We start from the raw sequence: 20,052 nt of genomic DNA, 5'->3' as shown, positions 1-20,052 counted from the left end.
CAATACAATAAAATTGTTAGTTTATTATTCTTTTAAGATTTTGCTTATTGGACATAAGTAATATTTATTTTTGACAAATAAATATTTATACTTACACATGAGAACATTGTTGCTGTTACTAACTTTGAACTCAAAGAACTAGCAGATGAAGGTTCTAGGTACTTATTTTAAAAGTAAGATGAGAGTTAATATTTCAGTTATTACCAGCATAAACAGAATAACTGAAGAATTTGCTATCTTAGTATGGTAGGTACAAAGTTCACTTTTAGTGATTTCCCCCAAGAAGATGGATAGAGCTCTGTTCCCTATGATTTTAAAGTGAAAACTATTTTGTAAACTAGTATAAGGACATCTTTTAAGAACATGATATAATTTATAGCTTATATTTCAGGGACTTTTAATTACAACTTCTTAAGAAAAATATTTGAATTGGTAGATTGACTGCTTTGTAATGCAGATTGATATCGTTACTTTATGACTATAGTTTTTCATATCTGCCAAATAGGTTGAAAGATTCTGTTTATTAAAGGTAGTGTAATTCTTAAAACTTTAGGTTTCTTAAAACTCTTTTACACTCTTAAAAATTATTGGGGCATTCAAAGAGGTTTTATTTTGTGAGGTTTTGCTTAAATATCAATGATACTTATCACAGTAGAAATTAAAACAAAATTTTAAAGTAAAGAATATACAAGCATATATTCTATTAGTCATCAGAGTGATGATGTCCTCACATATGTAGCCTTTGGTAAATTCCTCTCCACTTGTGAGAGAATGAAAGTAAAAAATGCAAATAATGTCTTAGTGTTAGTATGAAAATAGTTTAGACTTTGTGAAGTACCTAAAATAGTCTTGGGGACTCCTAGGATCCTTAGAACACACTAGAGCACTTCTGCTGATTGAGTATACACTATTGCTTAGATAATTTGGAGACAGCCTGCTGGTACATTCTATGGGTATACCTTGTAGGGGCAAATATTCATACTTTAAGAAAAAAATGACTTTTATAGACATCCAAAATTAGTTTGAACCTAAACTTGGACATAAAGGATTCAGAGAATGAAGCTGGGTCAGAAACAAGTTACTAGAATACTCTGCGCTCAAATTGGATGCAGGTAAGGAATCTGACTCTGGAGGCAGATCCCCAAAGGAATTTTGAGTATAGTATTTATTCTTACTCATTTTTTTTATTTTTCAGAAAACATTTGTTGTGCCTACTTAGTGGTAAGCACTTGACTTGGTGTAGACAGTTGAATTCAGGGATAAATAAGAGTCCCTATCTTAAAGGAGCCTATAGTCTAGCAGGGGTATTCAACCTTTTTATACGTACTGCCCACTTTTGTATCTCTGTTAGTAGTAAAATTTTCTAACAGCCCAGTGGTTCCACAGTAATAGTGATTTATAAAATAGGGAAGTAACTTTACTTTATAAAATTTATAAAGCAGAGTTACAGCAAGTTAAAACATATAATAATAATTACTTACCAAGTACTTTATGTTGGATTTTCACTAAGTTTGGCAGAATAAATCTTTTTTTATTTTATTTTTTTATTTTATTTTTTTTGCATTTTTTTCTGAAGCTGGAAACAGGGAGAGACAGTCAGACAGACTCCCGCATGCGCCCGACCGGGATCCACCCGGCACGCCCACCATGGGGCGACGCTCTGCCCACCAGGGGGCGATGCTCTGCCCATCCTGGGCGTCGCCATGTTGTGACCAGAGCCACTCTAGCGCCTGAGGCAGAGGCCACAGAGCCATCCCCAGCGCCCAGGCCATCTTTGCTCCAATGGAGCCTTGGCTGCGGGAGGGGAAGAGACAGAGAGGAAAGCGCGGCGGAGGGGTGGAGAAGCAAATGTGCACTTCTCCTGTGTGCCCTGGCCGGGAATCGAACCCGGGTCCTCCGCACGCTAGGCCGACGCTCTACCGCTGAGCCAACCGGCCAGGGCAGAATAAATCTTTATAAAACAACATTATAGTTAAATCTATCCTTTTATTTATACTTTGGTTGCTCTGCTACCGCCCTCCATGAGAGCTGGAACACCCACTAGTGGGCGGTAGGGACCAGGTTGACTACCACTGGTCTAGAGTGTGTTTAACAGGAAGGAGGAAAGGAAGAGTGTAGAAGTATCAAGAGAGATTGGATAGGAACAGTTATTGAAGCTTAGTCTTGGTTGAAATTGAGGACCTGAGTATAATGTGAAAGATTGGGGCCTCTCCTCCGGTGTCTCCAGGACAGTGCTTCTATGCTTTTCCTCCATAGTAAGTCTAATTTGTAAAAAAATTGAGTATCTTCTACTTAAAGCCTAACATTTCATTGAACTTTTTTTGGTTTAGCCTAAACATGTGGCCCTTATTTTCTATATAAAAATTCATTGTTTCCAAATATTTGTCTAAATGAAATATTTCACTAAAATACACTATAAATTATGCTATTTTTCTTATGCATCTGATTTTCATCTAGTACATCCTTCCTCTTAATCATAGGGCCACTTATTCTCCATTATGTATTAGCATTGCTGGTGCATTAGTAAAGTGAGTCATTTTTATGTCAAGTAGCAGTGAATGCACATATAAAGTTAGAAAGAAACTTATAGGTAAGCCTACAGTGATTTTGAAACAGGAATAAAGAGCTTAGGCAAAGAGCATATACCATAGTCAGACATTGTCTTATAGTAGGAGGTCCTCAATTTAGACACTGTTGACATTTTGGGCCAGATAATTTTTGTTATGGGAAGCTGTCATGTTCATTATAGGGTGACAGCAGCATTCCTGGTCTCTACCCATTAAATCCCAGCTACTTTATTCTCTCTCCCTCCCAGTTGTAACAACCACAAATGTCTCCAGACATCACCAAATGTTCCCTAGGGTCACAAATGGTACCAAGTTGAGAATCACTGATTTATAGGAATGTCTCTGGGAAAAGAAACTATTGGATGGTGAGAATTAAGTTAAAATAGTTGACCATGAAATAAATGCTGGAAGGGGAATAAAATATATTAAAGAGGACATCAGTGAACTTAATAAAGTAGGAACTAATTGGGGTACCAGTGGGGGAAATGGTATTACTGAATAAAGAGATACTGGCCAGAGAAGGGAAGAGTACTAAATACGTTATGTAACTTGTGAAGCAGTATAATCATGTCTTGATGGAGATACCTAATGTGAAGGGGAATTAAATTAAAGGTCATTGACAATCTGGGAGAATGAAAAGATGTGGAATAAAGTGTGTATTGGGCCCTGGCGCATCAGCCTGTCATGTGGATGTCCCGGGTTTGTTTTCTGATCAGGGCACACAGGAGAAGCAACCTTCTGCTTCTCCATCCTTCCCCCTCCTCCTTCTCTCTCTCTCTCTCTCTCTCTCTCTCTCTCTCTCCCCTCCTTCTCCTCCTTCCCCTCCTCCTCCTCCTCCTCCTCCTCCCCCTCCTCCTCTTCCCCCTCCTCCCCCTCCTCCCAGAGCCATGGCTCTATTGGTTCAAGCACATTGGCCCTGGAGCACTGAGGATGGCTCCATCAAGCCTCTTCCTCAGGCGCTAAAAAATAACTCTGTTGAGAGCATGGCCCTAGATGGGCAGGCAGAGTGTAGGCCCCAGATGGGGGTTGCTGGGTGGATCCTGTTCAGGGTGCATGTGGGAGTCTGTCTCTCGATATTCCCTCCTCACTTGGAAAAGAAGAAGAAGGGAAAAAAGTGTGTATTTAAGATGTTAAAAGTACTTTTCTGGTCATTCCTTGGATTCTTTTTTCTCTGCTTGCCCTTTAAATATTGATACTCTTCAAAGTTTGGTTCTAGGCCTTGATCTCTTTTTATTAGACCCAGGTAGGTGATTACTCAGCACTGTCCATTTTATGTTAGAGGAATGGTTGTCCTTTCAATTAGATTTGGAAGACGCGCATGTAATCTGGACCTGGGGTACCCATCATTACTGCTACGTGGGTGACCATCTACTCCCAGGGCTACCTGTGTGTGATTAGTAAAATCTTTTATCAGTCTGGCTCTCCTGTGAACTCCAGATCCATGGAGCCAGTTGGTCTTCTGGGTTGCCACATAGGTGCTTTACATACAACAGTCACAAAATGGTTTTTGAAAAACCTTCAAAACTTGTATCTTTGTAACTGTACTTCTTTCACTTCCAGTGTTTTCCTTCTTATGAATTTATTCCCATAAATTATCTTGTCTGTGTCTTGTCAAGCACTCTGCTGTTTAGTTAAAATAGATATGGTCTCTGTCCTAATGGAGTTTATATTCCTTATCTCTCATATCCAGTCATTGACCGAGTCTTACTGAATTATTTTTAATTTCCCAAATACATTAATTCTTTCACTTGTAAGTGGTTATAACATGCTACTTCTTCTGCCTGGAATACTGTTCTAATACTTTATAATCTCAGGTCTTTCCCAAACTTGGTTAGTTATTTCTCCTGTGCAATCCCATAGTACTGTAATATTACCCCTATTTTATTAATTATAACCTTATATTTTAATTGTTTATTTGTTGAGTTTTTCCTTGCAAATTGAAGTCTAGATTTTAGAAATCTGAATGATCATTTTAAACGTCCCGATTGTATTGCCCAAGTCTATTCTGAGAGATAATCTAATCTAATCTAATCGACAAAGGCATGGACAGTTCAGATTTAACTCTGCGAACTATCAGCTTGCATCATGGGCAAGTTACTTAACCTCCCTAATTTCTCAGATTCCTCATCTATGAAATGTGGACAATAATGTGGGGCCTCATAAGGTGTTTTCTATAACCCCTATTAGAAAAGCACCTTAAGATTTGCATAGTGGAAGTTTTAAAAACGGTGATACTCATTGGGGAAGAGGAAGATGATAATGGGTTTTAGAAAGTTGCAAAATGCTGCCCTAAACTATTTTTTCTCCTTTGATAGCTCTTTGACAGATTGAGAGATGAAAATCCAGATTTTAGGGAGAAAATTGTAGCAATCAACAGTGAACTTACCCAACCTAAGCTGGCCCTTAGTGAAGAAGATAAAGAGATCATCTTAGATTCTACCAATATTATATTCCACTGTGCAGCTACAATAAGATTTAATGAAAATTTAAGGTAAGTAAAGGAATTTATCTGACATTTGAACTTCAGCATGGTTAAAAGATCTAATTTGAATTCTATGTTTCTGACAAGTTTTGAAAGTAATACGAAACTCACTTGTAGCTTTCAGTGTCCTACACAGTGTAAAAAGAATTTTCTTTCTGTTATTAGTTTAAATAACATTGGATAGCTACTGTATATTTATTAAAAGAAGTAGCCTTACATTTTTCCTGGAACAGGGAAAAGACAAGAAATGGGAGTTACAGAGGAGAAGAAAAGTTCAGTTTGGGTAGGTAGGAGTGCTTGTTTTAACAACTAATAGTATTTCTTTCTTCTGCCCTCCATTCTTTCAAAAGCCTATACCTCAGCAACTTTATTTTTCTGCTTCACATTATTCGTCTGAAAATTTTACAAAATCAGACTCAAGAGTAAGATAAAACTGTTTATAAATATGATTTATACCTTCTCTATTAAAACTTTAACAGTATTAGGGGCAAGGTACATTGGACATAATTTTAATTTAAAAAATAATTTGGACTTTCTTCAAAATGCCTGTTTCAAGGGAAAAACATTCTAATGTTCACTGTTGTGTAAAAAAATTAACAAATATTCATTTCAAATAATGGTGTTTAATTCAGAGCATTCTTTTTGATGATATGTTAAAAAATAGTTTTATAATGTTAATCTAATTGTAAGATCTTATACCAGTTAAATTGGTGCAGACCTCATTAGGTTTCACAATTACTTACTTGAAGGTCTTTTTCTTAAAATGCCTTTTAATTAAATTTTGATTAATTAATTAGAAATTACTCCCCATAATGTCTTTAATGTAGAAGTATAAACCTTAGTCGACATTATATAACATAACAGTTCAGTACCAAAGCACTACGTTGTGTTTTGCCTGTATTCCAGGTGAGGACTCTGTAATAGTTATTTCTGTAATAGTGCTTTTTAGTTTTCAGGATAGTTTCTCATCCATTATTTTATAATATGCTAACATTACCCACTGTAATAGTATGGGCAAATCTATTTTATATTTGAGGAAGCTGACGTAGCATTATGTAATGAAAAGATGATAAGCTTTGGAATTACATATTTTCATTCTAATCTTGATTTCATTGTTTATTATCTGATGATAATAATTTATTTACTCTTTAGTTCTTTTTATGTAGCTGTTATATTTTCATGATTAGAAAATGGCAAAAGAATCGTATTAGAACTATTGTATAATTACATTTTCATAAAATGTGTCTATATATGTGTATTTATAGACATGTCTTTCAATATTTGACAATTATCTTTGCAGGGTGAAATTATAGGTGAGTTTTTACTATGAAATAGTCACTCTAACGGATATTTCCCCCCACAGTTCTCATTTTTATTATTTTTATTACTTTTTTCATAACTGAAATAAAGAGTTCATACAACCTTAGGAAACTTTTTTTAAGTATACAGATATGAGATAATTGTGGTATGTATAGTTCTCATTAGAACAGGTAACATTACTTAGGGTGAAACTCATCAAACTTTTATGAGGAGGACCAAAGTGCAAGAGTTTCAGGGTAATTTCTTCTCTCTTTCTGTTCCCCTGGGAAGCAAGGCTACTATTAATGAAAGGGAAATCTCTTTATTATTATTCTTTCCTTTTACTAGAGATCACATAGAAGATGGGGTAGACAGGTGAACAAGAACATTTATTGTTCTTCTCCTCCTTGTCAAGGCATGCATGTTTGCTGACCAAAGCCTCATTACTGAAATTATTGTTTTCTGGGAAGCAATTTTAATGATGATACTACAACATCAGATTTGGGCCAGACATTCTAAAATACTGTAGGTTGGCATATAATAACTACTTACAGAACTATTACTCTTTTTAATCACTTTTTAAGTTAACCTATAAATAAAAAATGCTACATTGTACCCAAGATTTTGGGAAAAATCAAGTTAAACTGCTTATAGATCCTATTTGCAAAGTTCATAGAGTCTAATAGAGGAGATAGAATATGCCTAAATAACCATAACCTAGGATATAAAATAAAAGAGTTACTGAAAACTATACATGGCTGTGAGTAGGTGTTCAGAAAGTGGAAATAAGTAGTGATGGTTGGGAAAGATCAAGAAACTGTGGAATCCAAGGGCATTGATTCTCAAAATTTAGACTGTATTATGAATCTTAAGAATTTCTGGAAGATGTATTAAAAAGGCAGAATCTTGAACTATACATGCTAAATTTAGATCCTCTAGTTTTGGGGTAATACTCAGGAGTCCTCATTTTTAGCAATTTATTTATATCATTTTTTATTTTCAATTACAGTTGACATGCATTATCATATTAGTTTAAGGTATACATCCCAGTTATTAGACATTACATAACTAAGTGATCATCCCAATAAATCTTATACCCTTTGACCTTACATAGTTATTAGAATATTGTTGACTATATTCTCTATGCTGTACTTTACATCCCCATGACTGTTCATAACAAACAATTTGTGCTTCCTAATCCCTTCACCTTTTTCACCCATCCTCCCAATCTGCTTCCCATCTGGCAACTGTCAAAATGTTCCCTATATCTATAAATCTGTTCTTTTCTGCTTGTTCGTTTATTTTGTTTTTTAGATTCATTGTTGATAGATGTGTGATAGACGCTTTAACATTTCATTTAATACTGGTTTGGTGGTGATGAACTCCTTTAGCTTTTTCTTGTCAGGAAGCTCTTTATCTGTCCTTTGATTCTAAGTGATAGCTTTGCTAGATAGAGTCATCTTGGTTGTAGGTCCTTGCTTTTCAACACTTTGAATATTTCTTGCCAATCTCTGGCCTGCAGGGTTGTGTTGGATTTGATTTAAATTACAGGTGTCTGGGTCTTTTCCCTAAGATTAATTTGTTTCTAGATGTCTTTGTCTGTGTCTTCATTAAGTTTTTAAAAATCAGGAATGTTAATGAGGTTTCATCTAGGTAGTATTTTGTCAGAGGTGGGGAGAAGGGGAGTAAGAGATTAGAATGGCCTGGGGATCTTTTTAAAAATACAGTTTCACGCCTGACCAGTGATGGCATGGTGGATAAAGTATTGACCTGGGATGCTGAGGTCCCAGGTTCCAAACTCTGAGATCGCCAGCTTGAGTGTAGGGTCATTGAAATGAATACCATGGTTGCTGGCTTGAGCAAGCGGTCACTGGTGGCTTGGTTTGAGCACTACCCCCAGGCAGGTATGAGAACCAATCAGTGACCAACTAAAGTGTCACAACTGTGAGTTGATGCTTCTCATCTCTCTCCCTTCCTGTCTCTCTTTCTCTCGCCAAATATAATAAATAATAATAATAATAAAATGCAGTTTCACAGGCTTCACTTCAAACATTAAAAAGTATCTGAAGATGAGGTCCAGCAATCTCTATTTTTAATAAGCTCTCAGGTGTCCTTTATGCTAAATGTGAGATCTCTGGTTTAAAGTCTTAGACGTATTATCAACATAGATTTTGAACAACCCAGCATGTCTGTAGAAGACAGGGAACAAGAAAACTTACTGGCAGCTCAAGTTTTCTTTTTTTTTTTTAAGTTTCTATATCTGCATTAGTGATGGACCGTAATTATAAAAATGTGTTAATTTCCCCATCCCTACCCCAAAGCCACTGTTATTTAGTGCATTTATGACTCCTATTAACCAAAACGTAATGAGAACATTATTTTTGTTTAGTACTAAATGCTTTTGATCTAACATGTCAGTGTCTTAGCCTGAATTTCAGTGGAGTAGAAATTGGACAATGGTAAAATAGTGATGGTACTAGCCTGGAGTGATACCAAGAGTTACTTACTTTGGCACTCAGTGCCTTCAGGTTTGGCCCTCAGGTTCAGTTGGACGGGAAAGGGGATGGATGGCAGGGTAGAACGGCACAGGCGTGTTTCCTCTCTCAAGTTATTCCTTATTTTCAGTGACCCAGAAACTCTGTCACCATCCTCCGGAACCTGTAACAGAATATCCTTTGTGTTCTATTCCAAAAACACTACTGTCTTTACCCCTGTTGTTTTGCAAATGCAAAAGAAAATAACACATCGCCTTACAGTCTAGTGAATAGTATCCTCTTCGTAAAATGTCTTTTTTGCCAGATTTCCATTTGAATAGATATCCCCCACAGTTGAGATAAGAAAGAAAAAAGATACATTCATGATTGTAAGACCCCAACCCAAATACTTCATTTTTAAAAAATTTCCTTCTAGTAAGTTTTCATAGGCTCTTGGATACTATTAAGAGAAAAAAATAAGGCACAGGACTTTTTCCTTTCATGAATCATTTCTTGTCCCTGGTGACCCAGAACTTGTTGTCCCGTCCTTAGGAACCTGTAACAGAATATTGTCTCTATGTCTTCCAAAACATTGTTTTGCAAATGTCAACATCAAAGCACTGCTTTACAGTCAGGCGGACCAGATTCTATCTGTGACATATCCTGGGTCCTTAAAAGAACAGCTGGACTTTTCCTTAAGTACTGAAAATGTAGTACTTTTTTTAAAATCATCTTTAAAAATTATTTTTTGATTTATTTATTTTAGCCAGAGAGGAAGAGAGAGAGAGGGAGAGAGAGAGAGACAGGAACATGTGCCCTGACCAGGGGTCGAACCGACAACCTCTGTGCTCTAACCCAGTGGTCCCCAACCTTTTTTGGGCCACGGACCGGTTTAATGTCAGAAAATATTTTCATGGACCAGCCTTTAGGGTGGGACGGATAAATGTATCACGTGACCGAGACAAGTGTCAAGAGTGAGTGAGTCTTAGATGGATGTTACAGAGGGAATCTGGTCATTTTTTTAAAATAAAATATTGTTCAGACTTAAGTGTAAATAAAACAGAAATAATGTAAGTTATTTATTCTTTCTCTGCGGACCAGTACCAAATGGCCCATGGATCGGTACCGATCTGCTGCCCGGGGGTTGGGCACCACTGCTCTGGATGGGTACCCCCAACCAACTGAGCCATCTGGCCAGGGCAAAACTGTTTATTTTTAAAAAAATTTTCTTGTCTGTTTACATAAATTGTAATCATAGAGTTTCAACTTTATACTTACAGAAATAATGTTCCTGTTTCTATTTTTTTCATAGTTATAATTTTTGTAATGTGATGTTATTTCATCATGTTGATATATGTAGTATATTTTATGTAATGTTCATTTAGTATAGCAAATTTGGGAAATTTAAATTTTTCGTTTGAAAAATTCGGGTTAAAACAAGTGTTTCCTCTGAGTTATTTTTAGTTTGTTAACTAGATTAGTAACTATCATTTATATAATTTTTGGTACTTTGTCTTAGTCTTTTTTAGATCAGTTTTATCAGTTTTAGTGTCACCAACAGTATAATACCATGCCAGTTTTATCACTGTATTACTGGTATTGCACATTTCAAAATTTTTCCCCTTCAAGTCAAGCCGAAAACAAAAGTTTAATGGAAAGCAAAAAGTACCCACCACCTCATTACCTTAATATTTATTGACTGCTTTTTTGGACTATATTAGGAATAATGCTAAATACATACTTGCAAACTATTTATTTCATTTAATTTTATACAAATCCTATTAGATAGATTTTATTATTGTTCCCGTTTACAGGTGAGGAAATAAAGGCCTGAGTGCTTGAGTGACTTTACCAGGTCACCTAATCCTAGCTGATAGGTAGGCCAACCTAGGATTAGAACCTAGGTCTTAATCCAGAATCTTGTTCTTAATCTTGCTTCACTTCATAATATATGCATTTTTTAAAATATTCACCAAGATTTTTGGTGTTTTTTTAGTTATCAATTATTTTAATGTCTGTATTCTTTTATTGTGATGAAATGCCTACCTTATCAAGTCATTTTATTCTGGTTCTCTGGTTGATCTAGCAGGTCAGTGATGCTTCACTGATTGTTTTTAATGCATATTTACTTGTATGTATTTGAGGAATTTTTAATAAATTTTAAGAAGAGAATATCTAGATCATTTTGAGGTCTTGGCATGTACCTCTTATAATATATGTACTAGTTTTGTTATAATATCCCTTTTGTAACTAGTATTTAAAAAATGTTTCTATTTATTACTACAAAGAAAGAAATAAACATATTCTTTTTTGTTTATGTGTTATTATAATTTAATGTTTCTGAATTTTGTTTTACTCCTATTGGTGCTTCTGTGTTAACATTTTAAAATTACTTAACCATTCTGATTTCTTCTGTTGTTGTACATATCATGATTACTATACTTTTAAAAATCAAGATGCAAAATAATTTTAACATGACTTTAAAATGGATACAGAAAAGCTAAAGACACAGAAATGATCTATGCTTATTTCTGGGTAATTTAAATTTTTTAATTTGTACTTTTATTTAAAAAATTCTAATGAGATTTGTTTTATAATCACAAAATATTTCTTTTTAAACACAATTGATAGAATAAATGTACTTCATAATGAAATAAACTACACAAAATCAGAGCTAAGGGATCAGTTGTAAAGAAACAATCTATGTCTTTATCTCTCTAATGGAATTAAGATTTTTTTTTTTAGCCTGACCTGTGATAGCACAGTGGGTAAAGCATCGACCTGAAATGCTAAGGTTGCTGGTTCGAAACCCTTGGCTGCTCAGTCAAGCAAGGAGTTGATGCTTCCTGCTCTTCCCCCCTTGTTTCTCTCTCTCTCTCTGTCTGTCTCCTCTCTCTAAAATGAATAAATCTAAAAAAAAATTCTCAAAAAAATAAAGATTTTTATTTTAGCAGGTCAAATAAATGACATAGCTTTCTGATTTTTTGTTGTCACTTTTTCTTTTACAGAGATGCTATTCAGTTAAATGTGATTGCTACAAGACAGCTTCTTCTCCTTGCACAGCAAATGAAGAATCTAGAAGTGTTCGTGCATGTATCAACAGCATATGCCTACTGCAATCGAAAGCATATTGATGAAGTAGTCTATCCACCCCCTGTGGATCCCAAGAAACTTATTGATTCTTTAGAGTATGTTTGTTTGAAATTTATGTAATTTGTTTTGATCCTGAAACTTTGGATCCAAGCTTGTGTGTATCTTTTAGTCAATTTCAGTTTCTCTCTCTTTACACCCACACATATACATACATACATACATACATTTATTTGTTTATTCAACAAATTATTACTTATCTACTATGTTTTTTTATTGTATAGATTTATATCTAAATGTCTTGGTGAAGTCAGTGTGGAGCTTTCATTTTTGACTAGAAATGCTAGTTAGAATAAGGCCTTTGAACAAACTCATCTGTGATGGGAGGGCCTTGTTTTCCAGTGATTCAGTCTTAGTGACTAAGTACCTGATACCGATAGGACTAATTTATTTAAAAGGTTCTAATTTATTAAAAGATTATCTTTTTTATTGCTCAGTCTCATGTATCTGTAGAGGCACCTTTTGTTATTAGGGTATCAGAGGAGTCATGATCCTTTAATTGATACTCTGAGTCTTTATCATCTTTCTGAGGACTTAAATCCTATTGACAATTAATGCATGAGAACAATCTGGATACAGAGTAAGTGAAGTATGCTTATACCAAGGCCAAGATTTCGTTTGCTTCATTCAGCTTTCTTGTCAAGTGAAACAAATAGCATAGGATCAAAGCAAAAACAAAAATCTTTTTTCTTTTATTGACTATAATGATAAAAACCTTCCAGTATCTATTATATTTTCACATATTTGTTAATCCTCATATAACATTGTTTTGTTTTTTTACCTCATCATTCTTACCTCTTTCCACTCAGGTCTTCTTTTTCTCCAGAGATTCTGTCTACTTTCAGCTCCTTAGTTATCATTCCCTGCTTTCTCAGTCCAGTTCTTTTCTTTCCAGGGTGCTACAGGGTGTTTTTAGCTCCTCCTCCAAGTTTTCTCCTAAAATAAGCATGTAGGTCCTTTTCTTAAAGGCTTTCCTGCCCATCACTATGAGGAGCAGACATATTATGATAAAATTAATAAGTATGGGAGTTTACTAAGACATTCTTAAAATAATTCCCTGGTTTCTGTTTTCTGACTCCATTTCTTGGATGGGCGTAAATATCTACCTCACGTTCCTCACAGGTCAGTGGGCAGAAAATTTTAATATCTCTGGAAAAAGTTGAGTAGAAGTAATGAACCTTTTTACTTTTTCTCTTATTAGTAGTTGGTATATCCAAACATTTAAGTTGCTGAGAAAGAGCATGTAACCTAATTTTATATCATCTTTCCTTGCTTACAAAGAAATTTAGCTAACAGGTAATCTTAGGTTAACTCATGGATTGAAAATGTAAACTCACTATTGATGAGGCTTACTTACTGGCTAAAGTCTCCTCCATTTAGCCAGTTTCTTGTTTGTTTGTTTTTTCTGTTAATGTAGCAACATCTCTTGAATTTTTTAAAAGTTGTTTCCACTGTGTTGTTTCTAAGTTGATTAGCAGCTGCCCTTCATTTCATTAGTATTTTTTCCTTTCATTCACATAAAAGTACTTCCTCATAAAGAAAATTTATCTTGATAATCTGTTTTATGCTTCCTCATCAGTTAGCATGGCTGACATTAGAGTGTGGCATCATACTGAGTTATACAATTATGCATACATAACATTATAGACAATAAGAGGAAAAGTATACTGGAATCAGATATTTAGATGGGGGAAGATACATGTCACCTAGTATATAACCTTCCTTTTATAGGTGATCAGAGTAGACATTTTCTTCAGAGATATGGAGAAGGAGGTATTTTCTAATTTCATAGTAGTTTGCCAATTGAATTTTTTCTACTGCTTAAAATATCTTTATTAGTTAAAAAAAATTATTTGGTCACTGATAGCTCTATGAAATATTTCTCCCATCTCCAACCCTCAAACCTTTTCCACATGTCCTCCCTAAAGAAACAAAATATTCGTACTTTGTGCCATTCATACCTAATTTTTAAAAGCATATAAGACTCAAAATCATATATTTTTCTTTCCCAGAACTTGTTAGTGATTTTAAACCACAATGCCATGTACTTAATGGCATTTCTTTTTAAAAATTAGCTTATTAGACTATTTTATGATGAAAAAAATCAAAGCCTTAGGGAGAATAGAAATTTCCTGTTTCTGAAAGCAGAGGTGTTGAAAAAGCCTCTACTCCTCTGCCATTTGTAATTTTCACATTACCAACAGAACCACTCACAGATGGACTTTCTACTTCATGTTAGGCATTGCTGAGGTCCTTTTAGACAGCAGCTGAAAAGCTGTGAAGTATAAAAGAGGGAGTGAGGGTGATGGGATAGTTTCAGCACACACACACACAAAAACAAAACAAGGCTGGGACCACAGAATGGGAGCTTTCTGAGCCATGGAATAAAAATAGCCAAATCCCTAAGACCCTACCTGTTGGCGGGCTTGTTTGGGATAGGGGAATGGTAGGAAGTCTGCAGTTCGCACTGATTTCTGAATGATGAATACAAATGTCCACCAGAATATTGCACATAAAACCAGAGGCATGTAAACTACTTCTCAGGTTCAGGAAGAATAACTGCAGATGGAGATAGGAGATGATCCCCTAATTGATTTTTATAGCATTGTTAAATTTATTTTTGTTACCCTAGTTTTTGTTATTCTTCTATTGATAGCATACAGTTTTTAATTTTTCACCTTTAATATTGAGATTACTAGACTTTTTCTATTAATTGTAAATGTATATTCATTACAGTTATATGTAATTAGTAGTGTTTGGTGGTTATATATAGATTTGTAATTCCTAATCTGAAACCCATGGGGCCAGATGTATTTTGCAGATTTTCGTGTACTTTAAAAAAGAATAGAATCTATGTACTGTATAAAATAAAATAATTTTAGTTAGGTTTAGAATAGCAGCCCTCACCAAAGTACATATGAAGTATAAGAATATTCACAATAGATGGTATTAAAAGATCATAAATCAGTTCAGCTTTGCTACCTATTATATGATAGATGAAAGAACTCTAGGTTTATGGACACTTTTAGATACAGAAATTGGGATAAAAAATGTGGACTTGAAGTTGATGTATAATGAAAGGAAGACAAACTCCATATTTTTAGTAAAAGTTGTCAAATCGTTTGAGTCAGAGCAACAGATATGTTTGAATATGCAAAGTAAGTGGTTTTTTATTTTAGAGTAAAATATCTGAAAATATTTTTGCATGCAATTTCTTTGTTTACCAGGTGGATGGATGACGGCCTAGTAAATGATATTACGCCCAAATTGATAGGTGACAGACCTAATACATACATATACACAAAAGCATTGGCAGAATATGTTGTGCAACAAGAAGGAGCAAAGCTAAATGTGGCAATTTTGAGGCCATCGATTGTTGGTGCCAGTTGGAAAGAACCTTTTCCAGTAAGTTGTTAGAATTTTTTTAAATAATTAGAATTGAAAAATTTAAGTCATAACTTTGTATTAAAAGAGTTGGCAGTTGTTTGATTTAAAAGTAGATGTTATTCACTGAATTTGGCTAAATATGGTAAAGGTGTTCCCATTCATAGAAAGAGACACTTCTCTTGGTACTTTTATTTCTAATTTATTGCTCTGTGTTGAGGAATGCAGATCAACATTTAAAAAATCTCAATCGAGAATTAAGTAAAAAACTCTGATGTAGTCTCGATCAAATGTGATCGAGTCCTATGTGTTTTCCTTGTGATTGATGGGCTTGGAGTTTTGACACATCAACATTTGTTGGCTTTTAAAATTACTTGCTGATTAGCTTCCCTTGCAGAAGTGAAGGGAATAGAGATGAGAATATGAAGGATATTTTATCTCATTTGCATTTTGGTATCAAAAAAAGGCAAGCTTTCCAAGACCTAGACTTCTGTCTGTAAAGATCACAAACTAAGAAAAAGATGAGAGATTTCTATGATAATTTGTTATAGAAAAGGAAGGTATTATGGTATTTGTGAATCCCAGGAGTAAGAGAAAACATAGATATAAAATAACAGGTAAGTTGATTTAGGAAAAACCTAGGTTTCTATAATGGTAATAAGTAATAGCATGCCTTTTGTTGCTTTGACTATTCTATTTTTCTCTGTTTTATTCAGTAATTTTGAGGATAATTTACCATTTCCCCTAGTCAGGATATTGCATCAGTAAATCCCATAAAATCAAACTTGAACAGGCTTCATTTAGCAAAAATATTTGACAGGTATAAACTATTTATAAAATTCTTCTTGTAGAGAATTAATGGAAGAGTTGTTAATCCCTTAAAAATGATTTTACTAACCCATTTGCAGCTCCAGAAGATTGCTTCTATTTAGGGTGAGGAGAAATAATCTGGCCTGTGTCTAGTTTGATTTTTAGTTTTTAAAAGAAAATTATCAAGAATATAGGTGGAGCTGTAGACTTTACATAATAAAACTCTAGTTTTATAATATTTATAAGCTTCCCTACCTCTTTTATTTTTGGTATTAGGGATGGATTGATAACTTTAATGGACCAAGTGGTCTCTTTATTGCGGTAAGTAAACCTTTTGATTTATTTAATATTTTATATATTTTTTTCTGTTTTCTGTATATCTTAATATGTATAAATGCACTCTGGTTCGTATGTCTTAAGGTGTTGTTTTTAATTTTAACAAAGGCAGGGAAAGGAATTCTTCGAACAATGCGTGCCTCCAACAATGCCCTTGCAGATCTTGTTCCTGTAGATGTAGTTGTCAACATGAGTCTTGCTGCAGCCTGGTATTCCGGAGTTAATAGGTATATGAGGTGACATTGTCGCTTGTTAAATATATAGTAACTGAGAAGGAAAAGTAGCTACTGATTGTTCATTTTTCAGTCCTGGTATTCCCAGTATATATAGGCATTATCACTTCCAACCACAGGTGTTGACTTATTACAGGCAATAATAGTAAGTGGTTCCATCAGCAGTAATTAAGAGTTAACATTAATTCTCATGTACTACCTACAGGATAGGCAAGTTCATTAGGCAGTAAAAATAAACAACTACCCCCCTTTCTCCCCACTGATTTTTTAATCTAAGCTAAAGCTTGGTATGAACTTGGCATAAAGAGCTGAAAATTCTCAGAGAATGGTTTACATATATGAAATGTCTCACTGGAGCAGCTTAATCAACTCATGGACTTCTTTTTTTGAAAGGGGGTAGTAGCATTTACAGATAACACCTAAACTTTAAGCTTTTCAGTAATTTTTGTTTTCAAATTAATAAACTGCCCTTACTTTTAGAAGCATATATATATAATATATATCTATGTGTGTGTGTATATATACACACACACTTTTTTTGAGAGAGGGAGAGAGATGAGAATAATCAGCTTACAATTGCAGCACTTTAGTTGTTCATTGATTACTTCTCATATGTGCCTCGATGGCAGGGAGGAGAGGCGGCTCAAGCCAGCGACCTTGGGATCATGTTGATGATCCTGCACCCAAGCTGGGTGAGCCCGCATTCAAGCCGGCGACCTTAGGGCTTCAAACCTGGGACCTCAGCGTCCCAGGTCGACATTCTATCCACTGTGCCACCACCAGTCAGATGAAGCCAGTATTTTTTATATTTTAAAAAAGTAAGGAAGTGATTATATAAATACATGGTTTCTGGTAAAAGGGAATTCAGTCCATAGTATTTTCAACTAGAGCCTCTGGAAATGAGGAGATAGGAAGAGATGAGATTATTTGTTGTTTTTCTTACATTTAAAAACTGAAGCTCCTATTCATACAAGGAAGAAAAATATGAAAAAAAATCTGTATTTTTAAAATAAATAATATTGTTGGTAGGGGAGGGAAAACGTGTGTTAATAGTTACTTAGATGCAAAAAATAATCTTTTAAGGATAATTGAAAAAATAGTGTAACAAAGGTACCCCTTCTCAGTTTTTCCTACTTGAAAATCATATAAGATTTAGATTGGACAAGTTTGACCTCTAAGTTTTATTGCTTTGATCTTTGTTTTGCAGACCAAGGAACATCATGGTGTATAATTGCACAACAGGCAGCACTAATCCTTTCCACTGGGGTGAAGTTGGTATGATTTTATTTGTGTTTTTGAATGTTAAAATAAATCCTAAAGAACTTAAAATATTCTCTGAGTTTTTATGTCAGAATAATCCATGAGACATTAAGGCCACTGAGTGACCAACTTATTCTTATTTTAACTGCCATTTTAAGAATACTGATACTGCCTTATTCTTAAGAGGGTTTTACAAATTTAAAATCACCTGCTGTGTGTTCCCTCCTCATCCCACTGTTGTCTGCCTAGTACTGTTTTTCTGCTGCCATTTGCAGCAGCCCTCATAGGTACCTGTGGCAGGAAATAGTGAATTTTGTCTGTTGTGGGCACTCAATGCTGATGTTGCCTGTCCATAGCAATAGCACTTCCAACTACAAGAGTTGGGTCTGTCACAGGAAATAGCAAGTGACCCAAAGAGTAATAAATGAAGGAGTAAGTAGCATACATTTTGCTAGAATATTTCCCGTGAATTAATCTATTTAAATTATAGAGAAGTATGTATGCTGTGTCACTTGCTCTAAAATGGGAATAGTATAGCTTAAAGCCTACTGAAATCAAATCATTTTTAAATTGTTGGATTATATTTTCACATTTAAAGTAAAATCTATGGCATTGATTTAGTATTGGGTCTTGTTTTACTCTTAAATGAATAATTTTTGTTACCCTTGTAGATCAATTTTGATTTTATAATAATTTTTATATTCTTTATTCTAAAGTTTTACTAGAACATTTTTATTTCAATTTAAAGATTGACTGTTAGAGCATATAAGAAAAAATCTAGTGAGATTTTAATTTTATAATAATTATATAGTGTTCTTTTAATAGTTTTAAAATACTTAAATGGGAGGTTTTTGTAATCTTTCATTGTGTTGTAAAGTTCAGTAAAAATTAAGTTAAATGTTATTTTTTAGTGAGTATCTCAGTATACATTTTCATTAAAGTATTAACATAGATAATAGATTTGATTGTGTTGATATCATATAAACTAAATAAGTTACAACAAGTTAATTTGGGTTGTTTTGAAATGATGTATGTTATTTTGAGCAACTTATAAGCAAAGGATGATTATATTTTCTTTTTTTAAGTAAGTACAATAATAAAAATCTGGAAAGAGGAACAGAAAGAAAGAGGCTATCGTGAGAAGTGAAATATAGAAAGTGACATTATAAACTGACATAGGTAAAATATTAAAAGGATTTTTAAGAGCGAATTTTAGCAAAAATCCATCTAAATAAAATTTATAAATAGTGGCAGTTCTAAAACCACTTGAGTGCAGCAGTCTAATACCCATATTTTCTTAGCTACTATAGAGAGTAGAAAAGTTTGTCTTTTAAATGAGCGAACTTTGACATCTCTGGTAAAATATTTTGCTTTGTAAAAACATGATTTTTTTTTCAAAACTTTATTACATGGTTATTATCAAAGCTGTTACACAACTTTTCTTCCTCAGAATACCATGTAATTTCCACTTTCAAGAGGAATCCTCTCGAACAGGCCTTCAGACGGCCCAATGTAAATCTAACCTCCAATCACCTTTTATATCATTACTGGATTGCTGTAAGCCATAAGGCCCCAGCATTCCTGTATGATATCTACCTCAGGATGACTGGAAGAAGCCCAAGGTAATGGTGACTAGCTCTGTCTTATCTGTTCCTCTGACTGTTAAACAACCCGTGCTTACACTAAAATGTGTGTTAACTCTGTATTTGTTTATGCTTATGATAAGGCTTAATGGCCTTTTGTGAATGAGAAGACTTAAGACTTTGTCAGGAAAGGAAAGGTAGTGTTTTACTCTTAATTTATTTTAAAGTTTGGCTTATAAATTATTGTTGTGTGTTGAATTCTAGGTCTAACTTTAGATATTTTTTTCTGAATGACAAATAACATTCAAAATACTTTGACGCTTATTTTTCCTACAGGATATTATATAAATCATTCCTTCAAGATGAATCCTTTAAACCAAGTAATCAGGCGCCCCAATGTTAAGTTGTGTTCCAACAACTTATTGTTTCGTTATTGGAAGGGTGTCAGACATACAGTACCTGCCTTATTGCTCG

The 20,052-nt window shown here is 34.3% G+C and overlaps 1 protein-coding gene across 1 annotated transcript in view; it reads left to right on the top strand.

The window, feature by feature from the left end:
- The window catches only part of FAR1 (fatty acyl-CoA reductase 1), a 68,632-nt gene that overhangs the window by 31,637 nt on the left and 16,943 nt on the right, over positions 1-20,052 (top strand). Inside the window, exons 3-9 of the mRNA XM_066365528.1 lie at positions 4,883-5,058; positions 11,831-12,010; positions 15,200-15,377; positions 16,443-16,487; positions 16,611-16,729; positions 17,943-18,010; positions 19,446-19,617. Of these exons, the coding sequence (XP_066221625.1) occupies positions 4,883-5,058; positions 11,831-12,010; positions 15,200-15,377; positions 16,443-16,487; positions 16,611-16,729; positions 17,943-18,010; positions 19,446-19,617 (938 nt within the window). The remainder of the gene's footprint in view (positions 1-4,882; positions 5,059-11,830; positions 12,011-15,199; positions 15,378-16,442; positions 16,488-16,610; positions 16,730-17,942; positions 18,011-19,445; positions 19,618-20,052) is intronic.

Source organism: Saccopteryx leptura, chromosome 1 (assembly GCF_036850995.1).
Source record: "Saccopteryx leptura isolate mSacLep1 chromosome 1, mSacLep1_pri_phased_curated, whole genome shotgun sequence".
In the NCBI taxonomy this organism is placed as follows: domain Eukaryota; kingdom Metazoa; phylum Chordata; class Mammalia; order Chiroptera; family Emballonuridae; genus Saccopteryx; species Saccopteryx leptura.
This window is presented reverse-complemented; position numbering and strand designations above follow the sequence as displayed.